A 21,232-nucleotide genomic window follows, 5' to 3' on the forward strand; every position below is an offset into this window, starting at 1 on the left:
AGGCTAAAGTGCATTTTCCGAGCACTGAATGGACTCACCCAACTTGGGCTGTGACATCAGCTTCTCCCTCCCGAATTATCTCCCCATTATGCATCGCTGACCAATGTAGCAGAAAATTGGAGAGAAATTTTCATTCTAAAGACAGCCCAGTGTGGCGATTTTTGAAGAGGAGGTGTGAGAGGGGATTCTAGGCCTAAGCCTATAGTCAAATCTGATAAGGTTAATGATGAAGCCCTCCACTTTCCACCGCTTAGACCCGTGAATGGTCACCTCAGCCAGGCTCAGGAGCAAGTCCACCAGTATATTCTCATGAGCCACCCCCCTTCCATACTGGGTGCCCGTATATAAGGAGTGCGGTGATGAAGTGCAATCAGAACCTGAGCAGCTGCCCCTTCAGATACTCAGAGAGGGGATGCAACCTCTCACACTCCATATAAGTGTGGTACACTGACTCCTCTCAGCCACAGAATGGACAGGTGTACAGGGTGTCAGTTCCTGCTTGAAGACCTGTTACACAATACTGTCCTATGCAACACCTTCCACCCCAAGTCCCCAATGTACAGGTGAAAGACTCCTGTACAAAGAGATTTACACTGGGGACCCCTTTGCTGCCAGATGGTAAAACAGATTGCCATGGTGAGTCTGGTCGGCAGACAAAGCCAAGTAAGTGAAAGGCGTGCAGGAGTAGCCTGTACAAGAAACACTTTGCAGCATCATGGAAGGGCACAGTGGGCTCTCTCGCGCATGGTATCCCGGGGCCTGGGTCTGACCACTTCCGGCCCATCAGGTAGTGGTGCAGCTGGAAGCCCCTCCACTGCCCTGAGCACCCCCGACACCCACCATGACAGGATGGGGACCTGTCCCCCTCGCAGCTAGATCACTGTCCCCCACCAGTGCAGGAGCACTCTGTCTGGAAAAGACTAGACCCCATACCCTCAACAGCTCTCATTAAAAGTGAGGCAGTTCCCTCAAAGTTGGAAGCCACATGCCCTCCTGCAGGCAGTGCCTCCGGCAGAGAAAGCACATTGCCATTGCATGCAATCCCAGAGGGTGGTCGCTATACTGTTATCTCTGTAGGGTCCTGAGGTGGAGGGCCATCAGCCAGGTGTGCACACAAACCAATGACTGGCTGTCCTCCGCGATCAGAAGGTCAGGACCACAGCAGAGATCCAATATCTCCTGTTGCTCCAAAAGAAATCTACCAGCCTCTTCTGAGTCCTGGACACAAAAGCAGTGGGTGGGACTAAAGTAATCATCCGGTACCATATCTCAGGGGTCCCCAACCTTTTTTACACTGCGGACCGGTTTAATATTGACAATATTCTTGCGGATTGGCCGACCCGGGGGGGGGGGGGGGTAGGGTTGCCATCGGACAAGAGTAGCAGTCAAAAGAGTAGCATGGCGTGAGCAGAATTATCTGCAGCTTAATGTGAAAAAGACTAAGGAGCTGGTGGTAGATCTGAGGAGAGCTAAGGTACTGGTGACCCCTGTTTCCATCCAGGGGGTCAGTGTGGACATGGTGGAGGATTACAAATACCTGGGGATACGAATTGACAATAAACTGGACTGGGCAAAGAACACTGAGGCTGTCTACAAGAAGGGCCAGAGCCGTCTCTATTTCCTGAGGAGACTGAGGTCCTTTAACATCTGCCGGACGATGCTGAGGATGTTCTACGAGTCTGCGGTGGCCAGTGCTATCATGTTTGCTGTTGTGTGCTGGGGCAGCAGGCTGAGGGTGGCAGACACCAACAGAATCAACAAACTCATTCGTAAGGCCAGTAATGTTGTGGGGATGGAACTGGACTCTCTGATGGTGGTGTCTGAAAAGAGGATGCTGTCTAAGTTGCATGCCATCTTGCTCAATGTCCCCCATCCACTACATAATGTACTGGGTGGGCACAGGAGTACATTCAGCCAGAGACTCATTCCTCCGAGATGTAGCACTGAACATCATAGGAAGTCATTCCTGCCTGTGGCCATCAAACTTTACAACTCCTCCCTTGGAGGGTCAGACATCCTGAGCCAATAGGCTGGTCCTGGACTTATTTCATAATTTACTGGCATAATTTACATATTACTATTTATGGTTCTATTACTATTTATTACTTATGGAGCAACTGTAATGAAAACCAATTTCCCCTGGGATTAATAAAGTATTACTATGACTATAAATATGTTGGGGGACTTCCGGTAGCGCTCATGGAGTGAAGTCGCGTTCTTGACTCGCTCCATTACCTCTGAGTTTTTTTTCTTCTGATCAGCTATATTTTAAGTAACCATTAAGGCATTAACTTTTACAATACTTTGAATTAAATTGGGTTCTTCGATAACTAGATGCGTTTAAGATCTGCTATGTCTAAGAATGGGAAAAACGGGAAGGATGGCAAACCTCCGGTTAAACCGAAAGGTACCGATTTCCCTCCGACTGAACCACCGGTGACTTTGAAAGCTATATCGGAGTTAATTCAAAGGGAAATTTCAACCTCTGTTACGGAGCTGATTCGTGCGGAAATTTCAATTCAGTTCCAGAAAATTGCCGATTCAATCGATAAGATACAAACATCTATTACGGAACATCAGTCGGCTATATCTGATCTTCAAAAATCCACACAACAAAGTGAGCTTAAGATGGGGAAAATTGAAGAAACAATTAATGTAATGAAGAAGAAACTTGATTTTCTGACCTTTAAAAACTCTGACTTAGAATCTAGAATGCGACGGCAGAATCTACGAATGATTGGGGTGCGTGAAGCTGTTGAATCTGATAACCCTATGAAGTATTTTTCTCAACTTTTAAAAGATGCATTTCCTACTGTATTTCCTGACCAACCACCGTTATTGGATCGTGTTCACAGAGTTCCATCATACTCGCCTAGGTCAGATAGACCTCGACATGTTATTTTACGGTTTCATTACTTTCAAGACAAGGAGAAACTGTTTCGATTCGTTCGATCTAAGGGTTTCATTGATTTTCTGGATCTTAAATTCCGATTCGTGGAAGATTTCAGTAAACCAATCCGGGATCAACGGGTTCGTTACAGATCTGTGATGTCGGAACTCTACAAGATGGATTTAAGACCAGCGCTGCTTTACCCTGCACGTCTAAGGATTCATACGTTGGATGGAGCCCTCCGTTTTTTTGACTCTCCATCGGATGCCCAGAGTTATTTGGATCAATTTTCATCATCAACATCTTAATTGTAATTTTTTAACTATCTCCGTTGATCGGAGGCTGTGAATTTGTCGGTCTTAATTTTTTTTTGCCTTATATGGGCAGAAAAGTTTATTTTTGATTACTTAATATGGTTGCTAAACTTTCTTTTTAACTGCGTCATTTCTTTCTTTTTCCCAGGGGATTCTGGGTGGTTACTTCCTTATTGTCATTTTACGTATTTCCTTTGTGGCCTTAAATTTTGTAGTTTTTTTAAAATCTATTTTGTTTTGTAGGTTTTTATAACTAGTTTATGTTAATAATCTTATTTCTTTTTTGTTGTTCTGTTTATTCATGGGTCTGGGGTTTATTGCGTTTTTTTTCATATATTTTCTGGCTTTTATTCTGTTATGTGTTTATTTTAATTGAGTTATCTTTTTTTATTCTTTTACTGTTTTATAATCAGCTGATCTTTTTTATATTTACGCTTTTTTTTAGGGAGCGTATACCGGAAGTCATGGGGGTAGTTTTAGTGCTCGCTTCTTTCGGGCTGGTCTGTGTTAGACTTAGCTTTCGGGACATGGGGTGGGGGGTGGTGGGAGGGGCTTCACTTTTTAGTTTTTTTTCTTCTTGGGCTATATACATTATTGAAGTATGGGTTGCGTTCTTCTTCCCGGTATCTCTTGTATGTTCTGTTCCCTCTCCGGGTTCGTGGGTCGAGCCTATCGTCAATCCTCCTTGTTGTGGGTTGACTTTAGGGTTTATGGAGTCTATTATTAATTTTGTCTCCTGGAATACTAATGGTCTTAATCATCCTATTAAAAGGAAAAAAAGTTTTTAAAGTGTTCCGGAGACTTAAAGCACAAATTTTATTCTTACAAGAGACCCATGTGCGGAGGGGGGACAGACTACGTTTTTTTTAAATTCTGGAAGGGGCAACAGTTTCATTCGAACTCCAATGCTAAGATTCGAGGCGTCTCTATTTTTATAGACTCCTCGGTTACTTTTATACAACATGATATTATTTCTGATCCGAATGGTAGTTTTTATTGGTTAGTGGTTTACTATTTAATAAAAAAGTAGTTTTGGTTAATGTTTATGCTCCTAATATGGATTGTCCGGAATTTTATAAATCATTATAAATCATTATTTAATCAGTTTCCGAATTTGAATGAGTTTTCATTGATCTGGGGCGGAGATCTTAATACCTGTTTGTCTCCAGCTTTGGACCGTTCGGCTCCTTTACGGACCTTACCTAATAAATCTGCAACTTTGATTAATTCATTTCTTTCTGATTCTGGGTCGACGGACATTTGGCGCTTTTTGCATCCTCAGGAAAAAGATTTTTCTTTTTTTTCACATGTTCATCATTCCTATTCAAGAATTGATTATTTCTTTATTGATTCTCGTCTTATTCCCTCAGTGATTAAATGTGATTATGATTCTATAACCATTTCGGATCATGCTCCACTTAAGCTTTCTATTAAAATTCTGGCCAATATACAAAATAATAGACAATGGTGTTTTAATTCGCTGTTGCTTCAGGACTCGGACTTTGTTAACTTTATGAATGAACAGATTGATCTTTTTTTTACAATTAACCACACAGACGATATTTCTGTTAACACTCTTTGGGATACTTTTAAAGCTTATATTCGTGGTCAGATTATCTCGTATTCTGCTGCTTTGAGGAAGAAGCAGAAGCAGGAGGAGATGGTAATTGTGGACAAGATTAAGGAAATTGATAAGAAATATGTTATAGCTCCTTCTGAGGAGTTATATAAACAAAGAACTGAACTTCAAATGGAACACAGTTTATTAATCTCGTCCTCGATTGTAAACCAATTAAAGAAAACAAGAAGTGAATTTTATGTACACAGTGACAAAATTGGTAAACTGTTGGCTAATCAATTGGTCTAATTATGCTAAATCTCAAATTAATCAGATTTATAACCAAAATGATCGACTAATATTTGATCATGTGGGGATTAATCAAACCTTCTGTGATTTTTACTCTTCCTTATATCAATCAGAGTCTCCTCGAGATTCTAAATATATGAATGATTTTTTAGATAATTTAGACTTCCCTGAGATTTCACAGGATATGGCTTCTATGTTAGATACTCCTATTACCATGGATGAGATTAAGAATGTTATTTTCTCTATGAATTTGGGGAAAGCTCCTGGCCCTGATGGGTTTACCGTAGAATTTTATAAATGTTTTGCTCCTTCATTAATCCCTTGGCTCTGTAGGGTTTTTGAGGCTTCATCGAAACTTGGTAAACTTCCTGAATCTTTTAATAGAGCGTCAATCTCTTTAATATTAAAGAAGGATGAAGATCCTGCTCAATGTGCATCTTATAGACCAATATCTTTATTAAATGTTGATTCTAAAGTTTTTTCTAAGTTATTAGCAAATAGATTAGAAAAAGTACTTCCCTCTATTATTTCGGAAGACCAAACGGGTTTTATTAAAGGTCGTTTCTCTTTTTATAATATTCGTACACTGTTAAATATCGTTTATACTCCCTCACAAAATGTTCCTGAGTGTGTTATCTCTTTAGATGCCGAGAAAGCTTTTGATAGAGTAGAATGGCCTTATTTATTTAAGGTGCTTGAAAGGTTTAATTTCAGCTTGAAATTTATATCCTCGATTAAACTTTTATATTATTCTCCTGTGGCCTCGGTCCGTACTAACTCTTTAAGTTCACCTTTTTTCCCTCTTTTTCGAGGCACTCGACAAGGCTGTCCTCTTAGTCCCTTATTATTTGATATTGCATTAGAACCTCTTGCAATTGCCATTCGAGAATCTCCAAATATTACTGGGATAACTCGGGGCTTAAAGTCCCATAAATTATCACTCTATGCTGATGATTTACTTTGATATATTTCTAATCCTCAAAAATCCATCCCGGCTGTTTTAGAGTTATTAGCACAATTTGGTCTTTTTTCAGGTTATAAATTAAATCTTAGTAAGAGTGAACTCTTTCCGATTAATAAACAACTTCCCTTATATTATAAATTTGCATTTAAATTGATTAATAATTATTTTTCATATCTTGGGATTAAAATTACTTGTAAATACAAAGATTTATTTAAGACTAACTTTTTACCATTAATAGACCATATTACTCAACTTTCATCTAAATGGCTTCCTTTATATTTAACTTTGATTGGTCGTATTAACGCAGTTAAGATGTTTTTTTTGCCAAAATTTTTATATATATTTCAGGCGTTACCAATCTTTGTTCCAAAATCTTTTTTTGACAAAGTTGACTCTAAAATTTCTTCATTTATTTGGCAGAACAAAAACCCGAGACTGGGTAAAATACATTTACAGAAAGCTAAGAGAGATGGAGGCTTAGCATTACCTAACTTTAGATTTTATTATTGGGCAATTAATATTCGACATATGAAATTCTGGACCAGGATATACTATCCATTCCTAAATGGGTAGTATTGGAATTACAATCTGTTCAGGGTTTTACACTTGGCTCCATTTTAGGTTCCTCTCTTCCTTTTGATTGGAAACGCCTTAAACAGGTGTCTAACCCGATAGTTAAATATACCTTGCGTATTTGGTTTCAATTCAGAAAATTTTTTGATCTTAATCAATTTGGGTTAGCGATTCCTATTTTAGGTAACATATTTTTTCCTCCCTCTTTTACGGATCGTGCTTTTCAAATTTGGAAGACTAAGGGTATTTCACGGTTTTTGGATTTATTTTTAGATGGTTCCCTTATGTCTTTTGAACAATTATCTAATAAATATAACTTATCAAGAATACATTTTTTTAGATATTTACAAGTTAGAAATTTTCTAAGTACTATACTTTCTTCCTTTCCAATGCTCCCTCCTACATACATTTTAGATACTATAATCAACCTTAATCCATGTCAGAAAGGTGCATCGGCTATGATTTATAATATTATTATGAAACTTAGGAAAGCTCCATTTGATAAGATTAGGGTAGATTGGGAACAGGAATTGGGGTTTACCATTTCTGTGGATGACTGGGGGCAGATTTTACAATTAGTCAATACTTCCTCTATCTGTGCTAAACATTCCCTAATTCAGTTTAAAGTTGTTCATAGAGCACATATGTCCAAAGATAAGTTAGCGCGCTTTTATTCTCATATTAATCCTTTTTGTGATAGATGTCCGGGGCAGATAGCCTCTTTAACTCATATGTTTTGGTCTTGCCCTACTTTGGAAACTTTTTGGGAGACATTTTTAATATTATCTCCAAGGTATTGAATATAGATATCTCTCCTCACCCTATTACTGCTATCTTTGGACTACCTAAAATTTCCAGTAATCTCTCCCCTTCAGCCCGTAGAATGATTGCATTTCTTACTTTAATGGCGAAAAGATGTATCTTACAACATTGGAAAGAGCTTAATGCTCCAACTACCTTTTTTTGGTTTTCTCAGACGATATTATGCTTGAACTTGGAGAAAATTAGAAGCAATCTTTATGACTCCTCTTTTAAATTTGAACAGACTTGGAGATCTTTTATTCAATATTTTCATTTAATGTAATATATACCCTTCTTGTTTTTTTCACTGTTTTTAATGGAGGCCAGGATTGAGGACGTGATTTTAAGTTTAACTCTGTTTGGTTTCAAGTTAGCCCATTGCTTTGCGTTGCTTTTAGTTAGTTGCATGGTGGGTTTTTTTTGGGGGTTTTTTTTTTCTTTTTCTCTATTGATATATATATAAAAATTTGTATACTATTATGTTACCTTGGTATATTATGTTTAAATTACATTGTTTGTAGTTTTTTTTTGTATTAATATCTTCTGTAATTTTATTATATTCTAACAATGTATTAGTGTCTATATGGCTTACCTTTTTGTATACTTACTTAATAAAAAGATTTAAAAAGAAAGAAAGACTATAAATATGTTGTGTTTACCCAGAGAAAGACTACAATGACCATGAAGCCTTGTGCGGGCACCAGTGCACACGCGTGTACCAACCGATTTTTTTTCTGCAAATCGTTTTTGGCGATTCTGTTCGGGGGGGGCGGGGTTAATCACAACCGGAATATAGGTGATAAGTGGCTAATACACTCAATTTTGTTTCTAAAATGATTTATCTAACAAATTTAATATTAAACACACAGCGCATATTTTCCTCGCATGAATATAGCGATAGTCAATTACCAGGGGAGGACAGGGGAGCTTGAAGTAAGTGTTGAACGAACTTCCAGTAGAAGTGGTTTAGACAGGTTCGATATTATCATTTAAAGAAAAATTGGACAGGTATATGGACAGGAAACGAATGGAGGGTTATGGGCTGAGTGCAGGTCAGTGGTACTAGGTGAGAGTAGCGCTCGGCATGGACTAGAAGGGGCGAGATCGCCTGTTTCCATGCTGTAATTGTTATATGGTTATATAAGTAAGTCAATAGCATCATAACATTTTAAGTAACGTTTGGATATTAAACACATAGCGCATATTTTTCCCGTATGAACATATAAAATCATTGCAACACACCAATATTGCTGAATCAGTGGGAGTCCTGGGCTGAATACTTGTTTTCCTGCAACAAGACGGTCCTATTGAAGGGTGATGGGAGACAGCGATACTCAAAGGGGGGTCCTTATGTCCAGTCTATTCTGCAATTTAGTTTTCGTTGCATTCATTGCAGAGATATATTGGAAATGGAAGCAACGTTTTCAGTGCTTTCGTGTCTATCTCAGGATATTAGCCTTGACTTTGATCCAGAATGCCAGCAGAGATGTTATATCAAACATACTTTTCAGCCCGCTGTCATTTGCAACCCCGAGGAAGTTGATCTCCTTCACGCGCTGACATGGATGATGCGTGCGTAATGACCTCGTGTGCATTCAAGCTCAATAGTGGGCGTGACAGGGAATGAGGAAAGGTGCAGCTGACTCATATCGCCATATCATATTGTTTCCTCGCGGCACGGTAGCGCATGCTTTGCGGCCCGGTGGTTGGGGACCGCTGCCATATCTTTATAACTTTAAGCTACTTATCAATGGGTTTTACATGGACTGGTGGTCAAGTTGTCCTATTCCATTGTGCCTAGTCTGTGGCAAACAACTTACAGATGTAGCAATGGTTCCAGCAAAATTGAAAAGACACTTAACTACAGATTACAGCCATATGACATGTAAAAGTGCTGATTATTTTAAATGACTATTGGAATCTCAAAACAAACAGATTAAAGCTTTTGAGAATAAAGCCACAGTCAGTAAAAATATTTAGTAAGCAAGTTATTTAGTAGCTTTAAGACTAGTTCACGCAAGAATATTTAAAAAAACTGAGTGAAAACCGAGACAAAGAACACACCAATCTCCTGCTACATACAGAAATCCAGTGGCTTAGCAGAGGAAGAGTTCTCAACAGGGTGTCTGAGCTGAAAGGTGAATTGTAGGAGTACTTTCAAGAAAATAGTATGCCAGATTTTGCTGAAGATGAAGAATGGTTGCAGAAACTAGCCTACTTAATAGAGGTTTTTCATCATACGAACCAGTTGAACAAGTCTCTGCAAGGCCCTGGAGAAAATGTTTTGACTTCAAGTTCTTGGATTCTTTGGAAAAATAATGCTGCAAAAGGAAATCTTGAAATGTTTCCATGGCTTCTTGACTTTGAGAGTGAGGAAGGGTATCAAAAAGTCTCGAGTCTTATTGAAAATCACCTGGAAGAACTGCAGATCAAGATTGAACAGTATTTTTTTTTCTCTTTCAAGACAAGTGTATGACTGGATAATGGACCTTTTCTCTGAATCTTCTGCTCAGCCTGAGAACTGACTTTGAGAGAAGAGGAACGACTTTGTGAGCAGCACTCCAATCATGCATTCAAGATGAGATTTGTAAACACAAAATAATCTGCAGATGCTGGGGTCAAGGCAACACTCACAACACGCTGGAGGAACTCAGCAGGTCGGGCAGCATCCGTGGAAAAGATCGGTCGACGTTTCGCGCCGGAACCCTGACGAAGGGTTCCGGCCCGAAACATCGACCGATCTTTTCCAGGGATGCTGCCTGACCTGCTGAGTTCCTCCAGCATGTTGTGAGTGTCAAGATGAGATTTACTGACCTGTCCTTGAACAAGTTCAGGATTTCCATGAAAGAACAGTATCCTGCCATACATAGGAAAGCAATGTTTGCTGCAGTTTTCAACTTCTTAAATATGTGAGTAAGCTTTTTCTTGTTTAACAAGCATCAAGAGCAAGGATAGAAATTATCTCATTTCAGTTGAAGGCAAAATCCATGCTTATCTTAAGTTCGATCCAGAATTGAGAAATTTATTATGTTTGCCTGAAGAATTTTTGAAATTTATCAAAGAGAAAGAAAGTAATTTCAAGAAAGGCAAGCGAAACTTAACTGTTTTATTTCAAGAAAGATTGGCTAAAAATGTATTCTCTACTCAAAAGAGCAGAAAAAAAATTTCTACTCCAAAAAAATTATTTTTAGATTGTTATTTATCTACAACTTACTGATCATGCTAACATACCACTAGCTCTAGATATAGTAACTGTTATGCAGGAGTTCCCTGAGACTTAAAAATTACTTCAAGGTTCCCCCAGGGCAAAAAGGTTGGGAAAGGCTGATGTACCTGGTAGGGCACTGAAAACTTGTGCCAATCAACTGGTGGGAGTGTTCAAAGACATCTTCAAACTCTTGCTGCTGCTCCTGCCTGGTTCTAAAGGGCAACAATCATACCAGTGCCCAAGAAGTGCAGGGTGAGCTGCCTCAACGACTATAGCCCAGTTGCACTTGCATCTACTGTGATGAAGTGTTTGAAAGGTTGGTCACAACCAGAATGAACTTCTGCCTAAGCAACGACCTGGACCCACTGCCACAATTGGTCTACAGCAGACGCAATCTCACTGGTTCTCCACTCAGGCTGGATCACCTGGATAACAGTAATATCTGTGTCAGGCTTCTGTTTATTGATTACAGCTCAACGTTCAACACCATCATACCCTCAGTACTAATCAATGAGCTTCAAAACCTTGGTCTCTACACCTTCCTCTGCAACTGTATCTTTGACTTCCTCATTGGGAAACCACAGTCAGTGTGGACTGGAAATAACATCTCCTCCTAACAATCAACACCAGCCCACCTGAAAGTGGGCTTAGTCCACTGTTCTACTCTCTCTACACCCACGACTGTGTGACTAGGCACAGCTCAAAGGCCATCCATAAGTTGCCGATGACAAGACTATTGTTGGCAGAATTTTAGATGGTAATGCAGAGGCTACAGGAGTGAGATAGATCAGCTGGTTGAGTGGTGTTGCAACAACAACCTTGCACTCAATGTCAGTAAGACCAAGGAATTGATTGCAGACATTCTGCAGACTCAGAAAGGGGAAGTTGAGGGAACACACACCAGTCTTCATCGAGGTAGTAGTTTCAAGTTGCTAGGTGTCCTGAGCCCAACATATTGATGCAATTACAAAGGAGGGATTACAGCAGCTATATTTCATTAGAAGTTTGAGGAAATTTGGTAAGTCACCAAAAACACTCGCAAATTTCTACAGATGTACTGTGGAGAGCATTCGAATGGGCTGTATCATTGTCTGGTATGGAACTGCAAAGAATAAGAAAAAGTTGCAGAAACTTGAAAACTCAAGCCAGCTCCACCATGGGCACTAGCTTCCCCAGTGAAATGTGTCATTTGCATCAAATCATTGAGGATTGTGCCAGGCAGCCCACAAGTGTCGCCACACTTCCTGTGCCAACATAGCATGCTCACAACTCTGAACCCTAAACCTAACCGTACATCTTTGGAATGTGGGATGAAACCAGAGGACCTGGAGAAAACTCACATAGTCACGGGGAGTACCTACAAACTTGTTACAGACAATGACAGTGGCAGGAATCAAACCCTCATGTGATAAACCAATGTGATAAAGCATCGTAATAATTGCTACGCTACCGTGCCACCTACGAAAATTAATAGAATGGTCACTAGTTCCAAAGTGTAAAAATTTAGTTCTGAGGTTCCTTAAAGAGCTTACCTGGATTTTGAAGATGGAATTGCCATAGCCAATGCATGAGTGCTTGCTTCACTGGGTATTTTTTGCAGCTGTGTATCACCTGTCAATGCTACTCCTACAATTTAGAAAGGCAATAAATAGTTTATATTAAGCCAGGAGATGCTCAGGTTCAGTATTACTCTGAAATAATGCATTGTTCATAACTCTAAAGTTTTATATTAAAAAATTCCGACTTGCTTTGCTAAGCAGTCCACAGGTTAAAACAGGGTTCCATTCAAGAGAGTGACGGCTACAGGAAGATTGGCTACCAGCTGGGTTCATTGACTCAGTGAGTCTGCTCAGCACTCCCATTTTGTTTACTTTGAATAAGCTCCAATTTTTGAGGCACAGGGGTAAGAAGAAAAGGCACAGAAAGGTTTTGTGTTTCTCAAGAGTCCAAATGAACTCAACTCCATGCTCCCTGGAGCATCTCCCAAACTGTTTGTTGGTGTGGATGAGATGCCCATAAGCTGTGCATTTATTTATAAGCCAGGGAGGGCCGATACGGCAATTTAACTTGCAAGTGGAAAATAAGTAAACATTTGCAGAGTGCAAGTTAATCCCAATTCCACAGTTCAAAATACCACGCCCCCCCCCCCCCACCAAAGAACCCTGCTAACCTGGACCTGATGGGTATGGATGAGTACCAGTTATAACATATTCAGGTTCTTGATCTATAACAGAATAGAAACAAAATATAAGGTTTTAAGTTAGATACTGAAATAAATTTTACAATACAATTGTAATAACCAGCATTCAAATAAAAGTACACAAATAACATTGAATGTTTGCTTACAAAATTGTCTTTCAAATGTAAAATAAAGTTGCAAACATTAAAAAAACTTATTTGAAAAAATGGCATTTGCTAAAACCAGTCACTTATGCTATCCTTATTATGGTTTTCAGGGATGATGCCTCGGCAAGTCCAGTCTGGAATACAGGGGTATAAATATCACCAGACTACACTTGCCCAGGCATCATCCCTGAAGATGGTAGAGTCTGTTATCAAAACATTGGTTATAATCAATACTTGTACCAAGCTTGAAGCCTGAGAAGAGTTTATTCATCATATACGCAGGGAAAGCACGAGTTCCTTTTGCATCCAGGTTGTCTTGTGCAAACTTGAGACGTGCAGCAATGTTTTTTTTTGGAGAGCAGTGGTTTCCTCTCTGGTGTCCTTCCATGAACACCATTCTTGTTCAATGTTTTTCTTATAGTGGACACATGAACAGAGACTTTAGCAAGTTCCCAAGATTTCCCTGTGTTTTGCTGTTACCCTTTTCACCTTCTCCAGCATTGCACATTGTGCTCTTGCCGTGACTTTTGCAGGACAGCCACTCAGAGGGAGATTAGCAACAGTACTGAATTTCCTCCATCTGGAGACAGTTTCTCTTATTGCGGACTCAGGTCTTGAGAAATGCTTTTATAGCCTTATCCAGCTTAATGCATCTCTATAATTCTTCTTCTAAGGTCCTCTGAAAGTTGTTTTGATCGAGGCATGGTGCACATAAACATATCTTTCTTGAGAAGATTGGAACACCAGACTCCAAATAGTTTTTGTAGAAGGCATTTCCCCTGAGGTTCACATACTTTTATGAACCTAGACTGCAATGTTTAAATGATGTTTAAATGAGGGTCATGTTTTTTGACTTCTCCAGTGTGTTCAACACCATCCGCCCTGCTCTGCTGGGGGAGAAGCTGACAGCGATGCAGGTGGATGCTTCCCTGGTATCATGGATTCTTGATTACCTGACTGGCAGACCACAGTACGTGTGCTTGCAACACTGTGTGTCCGACAGAGTGATCAGCAGCACTGGGGCTCCACAGGGGACTGTCTTGTCTCCCTTCTTCTTCACCATTTACACCTCGGACTTTAACTACTGCACAGAGTCTTGTCATCTTCAGAAGTTTTCGGATGACTTTGCCATAGTTGGATGCATCAGCAAGGGAGATGAGGTTGAGTACAGGGCTACAGTAGGAAACTTTGTCACATGGTGTGAGCAGAATTATCTGCAGCTTAATGTGAAAAAGACTAAGGAGCTGGTGGTAGACCTGAAGAGAGCTAAGGTACCGGTGGCCCCTGTTTCCATCCAGGGGGTCAGTGTGGACATGGTGGAAGATTACAAATACTTGGGGATACGAATTGACAATAATCTGGACTGGTCTAAGAACACTGAGGCTGTCTACAAGAAGGGTCAGAGCCGTCTCTATTTCCTGAGGAGACTGAGGTCCTTTAACATCTGCCGGACAATGCTGAGGATGTTCTACGAGTCTGTGGTAGCCAGTGCTATCATGTTTGCTGTTGTGTGCTGGGGCAGCAGGCTGAGGGTAGCAGACACCAACAGAATCAACAAACTCATTCGTAAGGCCAGTGATGTTGTGGGGATGGAACTGGACTCTCCGACGGTGGTGTCTGAAAAGTGGATGCTGTCTAAGTTGCATGCCATCTTGGTCAATATCTCCCATCCACTACATAATGTACTGGGTGGGCACAGGAGTACATTCAGCCAGAGACTCATTCCTCCGAGATGCAGCACAGAGCGTCATAGGAAGTCATTCTTGCCTGTGGCCATCAAACTTCACAACTCCTCCCTTGGAGGGTCAGACACCCTGAGCCGATAGGCTGGTCCTGGACATTCCATAATTTACTGGCATAATTTACATATTACTATTTAACTATTTATGGTTCTATTACTATTTATTATTATGGTGCAACTGTAACGAAAACCAATTTCCCCCGGGATCAATAAAGTATGACTATGACTATGTACTCAGTGTTGATGAGAAGTACAATTGTTTATGTTATTAGTTTAAGCAGATAGTGTTTCTCTACTATTGTGACTTAGATGAAGATCAATCACATTTTACGAGTAATTAATGCAGAAAACCAGGTAATTGCAAATAGTTCACAAACTCTTGCTACTGTAAATAGGAAGCTTGGCATAGTACATGAGTGAGAACTTCAGATTTTTAGGGGTACTGGGGCAATTCTGGGACGGGAGGCACTCATACCAGTCATAACAATCATACCAGGGAATTTCTCTCTGGTCCAATGAAGAACTCAGCAGAGAATGCTGGCAACATCATGAGGCATAGTGAAAAAGGAATACATGTATTGAAGTAAGAATACAGTAGCAGCTATTTGTAGATTTAGTTCCAAGATTTGATTGAACTCAGTTCAGTGTAAACCAGAATCTGTGGCATTTTGTAATATTAGCAGAGTTCCTCCAGTAAAATCAGAAATTTATAAATTAACACTCCTGAAAGGACAAGCAGAAATATAAGATACAGTGGATTCCAGTTAATTTGGGCATCAGTTAACGGGGACAGCTGCTTATTTGGGACAACTCTTAAAGAACAAAATCCAAATGAGAAAATAGCCGGGATTTCCTTTATTTATTTGAGCATTAACTGGGACAGGATACTGTTGCCAAACAAGTTCTAACGAGCATCAGTCACGTGCACTTGTGTGGCCGTTAGACATTAAACCCTGCTTAGAGCAAACAGTTTTTAAATAGTGTCAGTTGTGTACGTTTGTTCAAAGCTCAAAGTAAATATTTATTATCAAAGTACATATATATCACCTGATACAACCATGACTTTCATTTTCTTGCGGGCAATCACAATACAGTGGCAAAATAACCATAATAGAACCAATGGAAGACTGCACCAACACGGAAGACAACAAACTGAGCAAATACAAAAAGAAAGAAATAATAATAATAAAAAATAAATAAGCATAAATACGAGAACATGAGATGAAGAGTCCTTGAAAGTGAGTCCATGGGTTGTAGGAATCTTTCAATGATGGAGCAGGTAAAGTTGATCCCTTTGGGTCAAGGGCCTGAGGGTTGAGGGGTAATAACTGTTCCTGAACCTGGTGGTGAGAGTCCTGAGGCTCCAACACAACTTTTTGATGGCATCAGTGAGAAGAGAGCAAGACCTGGGTGGGGGGGGGGGGGGTCCCTGATGATGTCCCTGATGATGGATGCTGCTTTCCTGCAACAACACTCCGTGTAGATGTGCTCAATGGTGAAGAGGGCTTTATCTGTGTAGGATTGGGCCACATCCACTATTTTTTTGTAGGATTTTCTCTTTATTTGTATTTCCATATCAAACTGTGATGCAGCCGTCAATATAAGTTACACTACGCATCTATAGAAGTTTGTCCAAGTTTTAGATGTCAAGTCAAATCTTCACAAAGGCATTGCTTTGCTTCCTTTGTAATTGCACTTACGTGCTGAGCTGAAAACAGGTCCTCAAAATAATAACACCAAAGAGCTTAAAGTTGCTGACCTGATCCTCCAATGACAACTGGTTCATGGACCCCTGTTCCCTCCTCATGAAGCCCTTGGTCTTGCTGACATTGAGTAAGAGGTTGTTGTTATGGCACCACTCAGCCAGATTTCTCCTTTTAGAGCAGTGAAAGAAGTGTATGGAGTAAAGCCAGATCTAACATATAGAGAGGCTTTGAGGAAAGAGAAGCAGAATAAATGGTGTAAAGGTAGTAAGGCAGAAGGGCGAAAGTGTGTGTACCTCAATGCAAGAAGCATTAGGAACGAAGGTGATGAACTGAGAGCTTGGATATATACACGGAATTATGATGTAGTGGCCATTACAGAGACTTGGCTGGCACCAGGGCAGGAATGGATTCTCAATATTCCTGGATTTCAGTGCTTTAAAAGGGATAGAGAGGGGGGAGAAAGGGGAGGAGGGGTGGCATTACTGGTCAGGGATACTATTACAGCTACAGAAAGGGTGGATAATGTAGCAGAATCCTCTTCTGAGTCACTATGGGTGGAAGTCAGGAACAGGAAGGGAGCAGTCACGCTATTGGGAGTATTCTATAAGCCCCCGGTAGCAGCAGAGATACAGAGGAGCAGATTGGGAGGCAGATTTTGGAAAGGTGCAAAAATAACAGGGTTGTTATCATGGGTGACTTTAACTTCCCTAATATTGATTGGCACCTGATTAGTTCCAAGGGTTTAGACGGGGCAGAGTTTGTTGAGTGTGTACAGGACGGAGTCCTGTCACAGTATGTTGACAGGCCGACTAGGGGGAATGCCATACTAGATCTTGTATTAGGTAACGAACCGGGTCAGTGGGTGAGCATCTGGGGGACAGTGACCACTGTTCCCTGGCCTTTAGCATTATCATGGAAAAGGATAGATTCAGAGAGGACAGGAAAATTTTTAATTGGGGAAGGGCAAATTATGAGGCTATAAGGCTAGAACTTGCGGGTGTGATTTGGGATGATATTTTTGCAGGGAAATGTACTATGGACATGTGGTCAATGTTTAGATATTTCTTGCAGGATGTTAGGGATAAATTTGTCCCGGTGAGGAAGATAAAGAATGGTAGGGTGAAGGAACCATGGGTGACAAGTGAGGTGGAAAATCTAGTCAGGTGGAAGAAGGCAACATACATGAGGCTTAGGAAGCAAGGATCAGATAGGTCTATTGAGGAATATAGGGAAGCAAAAAAGGAGCTTAAGAAGCGGCTGATAAGAGCAAGAAGTGGGCATGAGAAGGCCTTGGGCGAGTAGGGTAAAGGAAAACCCCAAGGCATTCTTCAATTATGTGAAGAACAAAAGGATGACAGGAGTGAAGGTAGGACCGATTAGAGATAAAGGTGGGAAGATGTGCCTGGAGGCTGTGGAAGTGAGCGAGGTCCTCAATGAATACTTCTCTTCGGTATTCACCAGTGAGAGAGAACTTGATGACGGTGAGGACAATATGAGTGAGGTTGATGTTCTGGAGCATGTTGATATTAAGGGAGAGGAGGTGTTGGAGTTGTTAAAATACATTAGGACGGATAAGTCCCCGGGCTGAGCCTCTGGCTAGGATCTTTATGTCCTCGTTGTCCACGGGAATGGTAGCAGAGGATTGGAGAGAGGCGAATGTTGTCCCCTTGTTCAAAAACGGTAGCAGGGATAGTCCGGGTAATTATAGACCAGTGAGCCTTACTTCTGTGGTGGGAAAGCTGTTGGAAAAGATTCTTAGAGATAGGATCCATGGGCATTTAGAGAATCATGGTCTGATCAGGGACGGTCAGCATGGCTTTGTGAAGGGCAGATCGTGTCTAACAAGCCTGATATAGAGTTCTTTGAGGAGGTGACCAGGCATATAGATGAGGGTAGTGCAGTGGATGTGATCTACATGGATTTTAGTAAGGCATTTGACAAAGTTCCACACGGTAGGCTTATTCAGAAAGTCAGAAGGCATGGGATCCAGGGAAGTTTGGTCAGGTGGATTCAGAATTGGCTTGCCTACAGAAGGCAGAGGGTCGTGGTGGAGGGAAAACATTCAGATTGGAGGGTTGTGACTAGTGGTGTCCCACACTGATCTGTTCTGGGACCTCTACTTTTCGTGATTTTTATTAACGACCTGGATGTGGGAGTAGAAAGGTGGGTTAGCAAGTTTGCAGACGACACAAAGATTGGTGGTGTTGTAGATAGTGTACAGGATTGTCAGAGAGTCACTGATAGGATGCAGAAGTGGCAGATGGAGTTCAACCCGGAGAAGTGTGAGGTGGTACACTTTGTAAGGACAAACTCCAAGGCAGAGTACGAAGTAAATGGCAGGATACTTGGTAGCGTGGAGGAGCAGAGGGATCTCGGGGTACATGTCCACAGATCCCTGAAAGTTGCCTCACAGGTAGATAGGGTAGTTAAGAAAGCTTATGGGGTGTCAGCTTTCATAAGTCGAGGGATAATGTTTAAGAGTCGCAATGTAATGATGCAGCTCTACAAAACTCTGGTTAGGCCACACTTGGAGTACTGTGTCCAGTTCTGGTCGCCTCACTATAGGAAGGATGTGGAAGCATTGGAAAGGGTACAGAGGAGATTTACCAGGACCAGCCTGGTTTAGAGAGTATGGATTATGATCAGAGATTAAGGGAGCTAGGGCATTACTCCTTGGAGAGAAGGAGGATGAGAGGAGACATGACAGAGGTGTACAAGATATTAAGAGGAATAAATAGAGTGGATAGCCAGCACCTCTTCCCCAGGGCACCACTGCTCAATACAGGAGGACATGGCTTTAAGGTAAGAGCTGGGAAGCTCAAGGGGGATATTAGAGGAAGGTTTTTTACTCAGAGAGTGGTTGGTGCGTGGAATGCACTGCCCGAGTCAGTGGTGGAGGCAGATACACTAGTGAAGCTTAGGAGACTACAAGACAGGGATATGGAGTAATTTAAGGTGGGGGGTTATATGGGAGGCAGGGTTTGAGGGTCGGCATAACATTGTGGGCCGAAGGGCCTGTAATGTGCTGTTTTATTCTATGTTCTATGTTCTTTCTTTCAGCTGTTCGTCACTTTTGATTCGGCCCATGACAGTGGTGTCGTCCGCAAACTTGAATATGACATTATTGTTGCAGTAAGCCATAGAATCGTAAGTGTAAAGCGAGTAGAGCAGAGAACTAAGCACACAGCCTGGAGGTGCAACTGCGCTGATGGTAATTGTGGAGAGGGTGCTGTTGCCAATCTGAACTGACTGGACTCTGCAAGTGAGAAGAATTGATGATCCAATTGTACAAAAAGGCATTGAGGTCAAGGTGTCCAAAAAGCAGTGATTTTTTTCACTGATAGTTGGTGAGAAATAAGCAGGAAGACAATTCAGAACTGTTTTATTCACTGTGGTTTCAAGCATTCAGGCTTGGAGATGCCAGAAATGGTCAGGTACAAAAATGAAATAACTTCACTACTTCAACAAGTTAGGAACTATAAAGAATTTAGAGCATAAGACTTGGGTGCAAAATCTAATGATCAGATGATGATTTGATCTGATCATCAGCCATGACAATCAGATCGAATCTGGTCATCATGGTTGATCCAATTTTCCTCTTAGCCTCAAACTCCTGCCTTCTCCTTGTATCCCTCCATGCCCTGAACATTAAAGAATCTATCAACCTCTGCCTTAAATATACACATAAAGACTTGGCCTCCACAGCTGTCTGTGGCAAAGAATTCCACAGATTCACCACTCTCTGGCTAAAGAAATTCCTCCTCATCTTCATTCTAAAAGCATGTCCCTCTAAACTGAGGATGTGTCCTCTGGTCTTAAGACTCTCCCACCATAGGTAACATCCACTCTATCAAGGCCTTTCACCATTTGATAGGTCTCAATGAGGTCACCTCTCATTCTTCTGAATTCTAGTGAATACAGGCCCAGAGCCATCAAACGCACTTCATATGACAAGCCATTCTATCCTGGAATCATTCGTGAACCTCCTTTGAACTCACTCCAGTTTCAGCACATCCTTTCCAAGATAAGGGGCCCAAACCTGCACTGCCTCACCAGTGCTTTATAAAGTTTCAACATTACAGCTTTGCATTTATATTCCAGTCGTCTTGAAATGAATGCTAACATTGCATTTGTCTTATTCATCAGACTCAACCTGCAAATTAACCTTTAGAGAATTCTGCACAAGGACTCCCAAGTCCCTTTGCACCTCAGCTTTTTGTATTTTCTGTCCATTTAGAAAATAGTCAACTCTTTAATTTCCTCTACCAAAGTGCATGACCATACACTTCCCAACACTGTATTCCATCTGCCCATTCTCCTAATCTGTCTAAGTCCTTCTAAGTAGACTACTTCCTCAAAACTACTTGCCCCTTCACCTATCTTCATTTTGTCTGCAAACTTTGCAACAAAGCCATTAATTCCGTCATCCAAATCTGACATATAATGTAAAAAGAATTGGTCTCAACACAGACCCCTGTGGAACACCACTAGGCCAGCAGCCACCAGTAAAAGCTCCATTTATTCCTTCTTTGCCTCCTGCCAATCAGCCACTGCTTTTTCCATGCTACAATCTTTCCTGTAATACCATGGGCTTAAAGCTTGTTAAGCAGCCTCATGTGTGGCACCTTGTCAAAGGACTTTTGAAAATCTGAGTACACAAAAGTGATTCTCCTTCGTCTATCCTGCTTGTTACTTCTTCAAAGAATTCCAACAGGTTCGTCAGGCAAGATTTTCCATTGAAGAGACCACGCTGACCAGGGCATATTTTATCATGTGCCTCCAAGTACACTGAGACTTCATCCTTAATAATCAACTCCAACAT

The 21,232-nt window shown here is 41.0% G+C and overlaps 1 protein-coding gene across 2 annotated transcripts in view; it reads right to left on the bottom strand.

Annotated features, from left to right (window-relative positions):
* The window catches only part of plrg1 (pleiotropic regulator 1), a 104,534-nt gene that overhangs the window by 46,061 nt on the left and 37,241 nt on the right, over positions 1-21,232 (bottom strand). For both annotated transcript variants that reach the window (XM_063046251.1, XM_063046252.1), the window contains 2 exons: positions 12,788-12,841; positions 12,150-12,243 (listed from right to left, as the gene is read on the bottom strand). In XM_063046251.1, the coding sequence (XP_062902321.1) occupies positions 12,150-12,243; positions 12,788-12,841 (148 nt within the window). The remainder of the gene's footprint in view (positions 1-12,149; positions 12,244-12,787; positions 12,842-21,232) is intronic.

The sequence above is a fragment of the Mobula hypostoma genome, chromosome 4 (assembly GCF_963921235.1).
Source record: "Mobula hypostoma chromosome 4, sMobHyp1.1, whole genome shotgun sequence".
NCBI classification, from domain to species: domain Eukaryota; kingdom Metazoa; phylum Chordata; class Chondrichthyes; order Myliobatiformes; family Myliobatidae; genus Mobula; species Mobula hypostoma.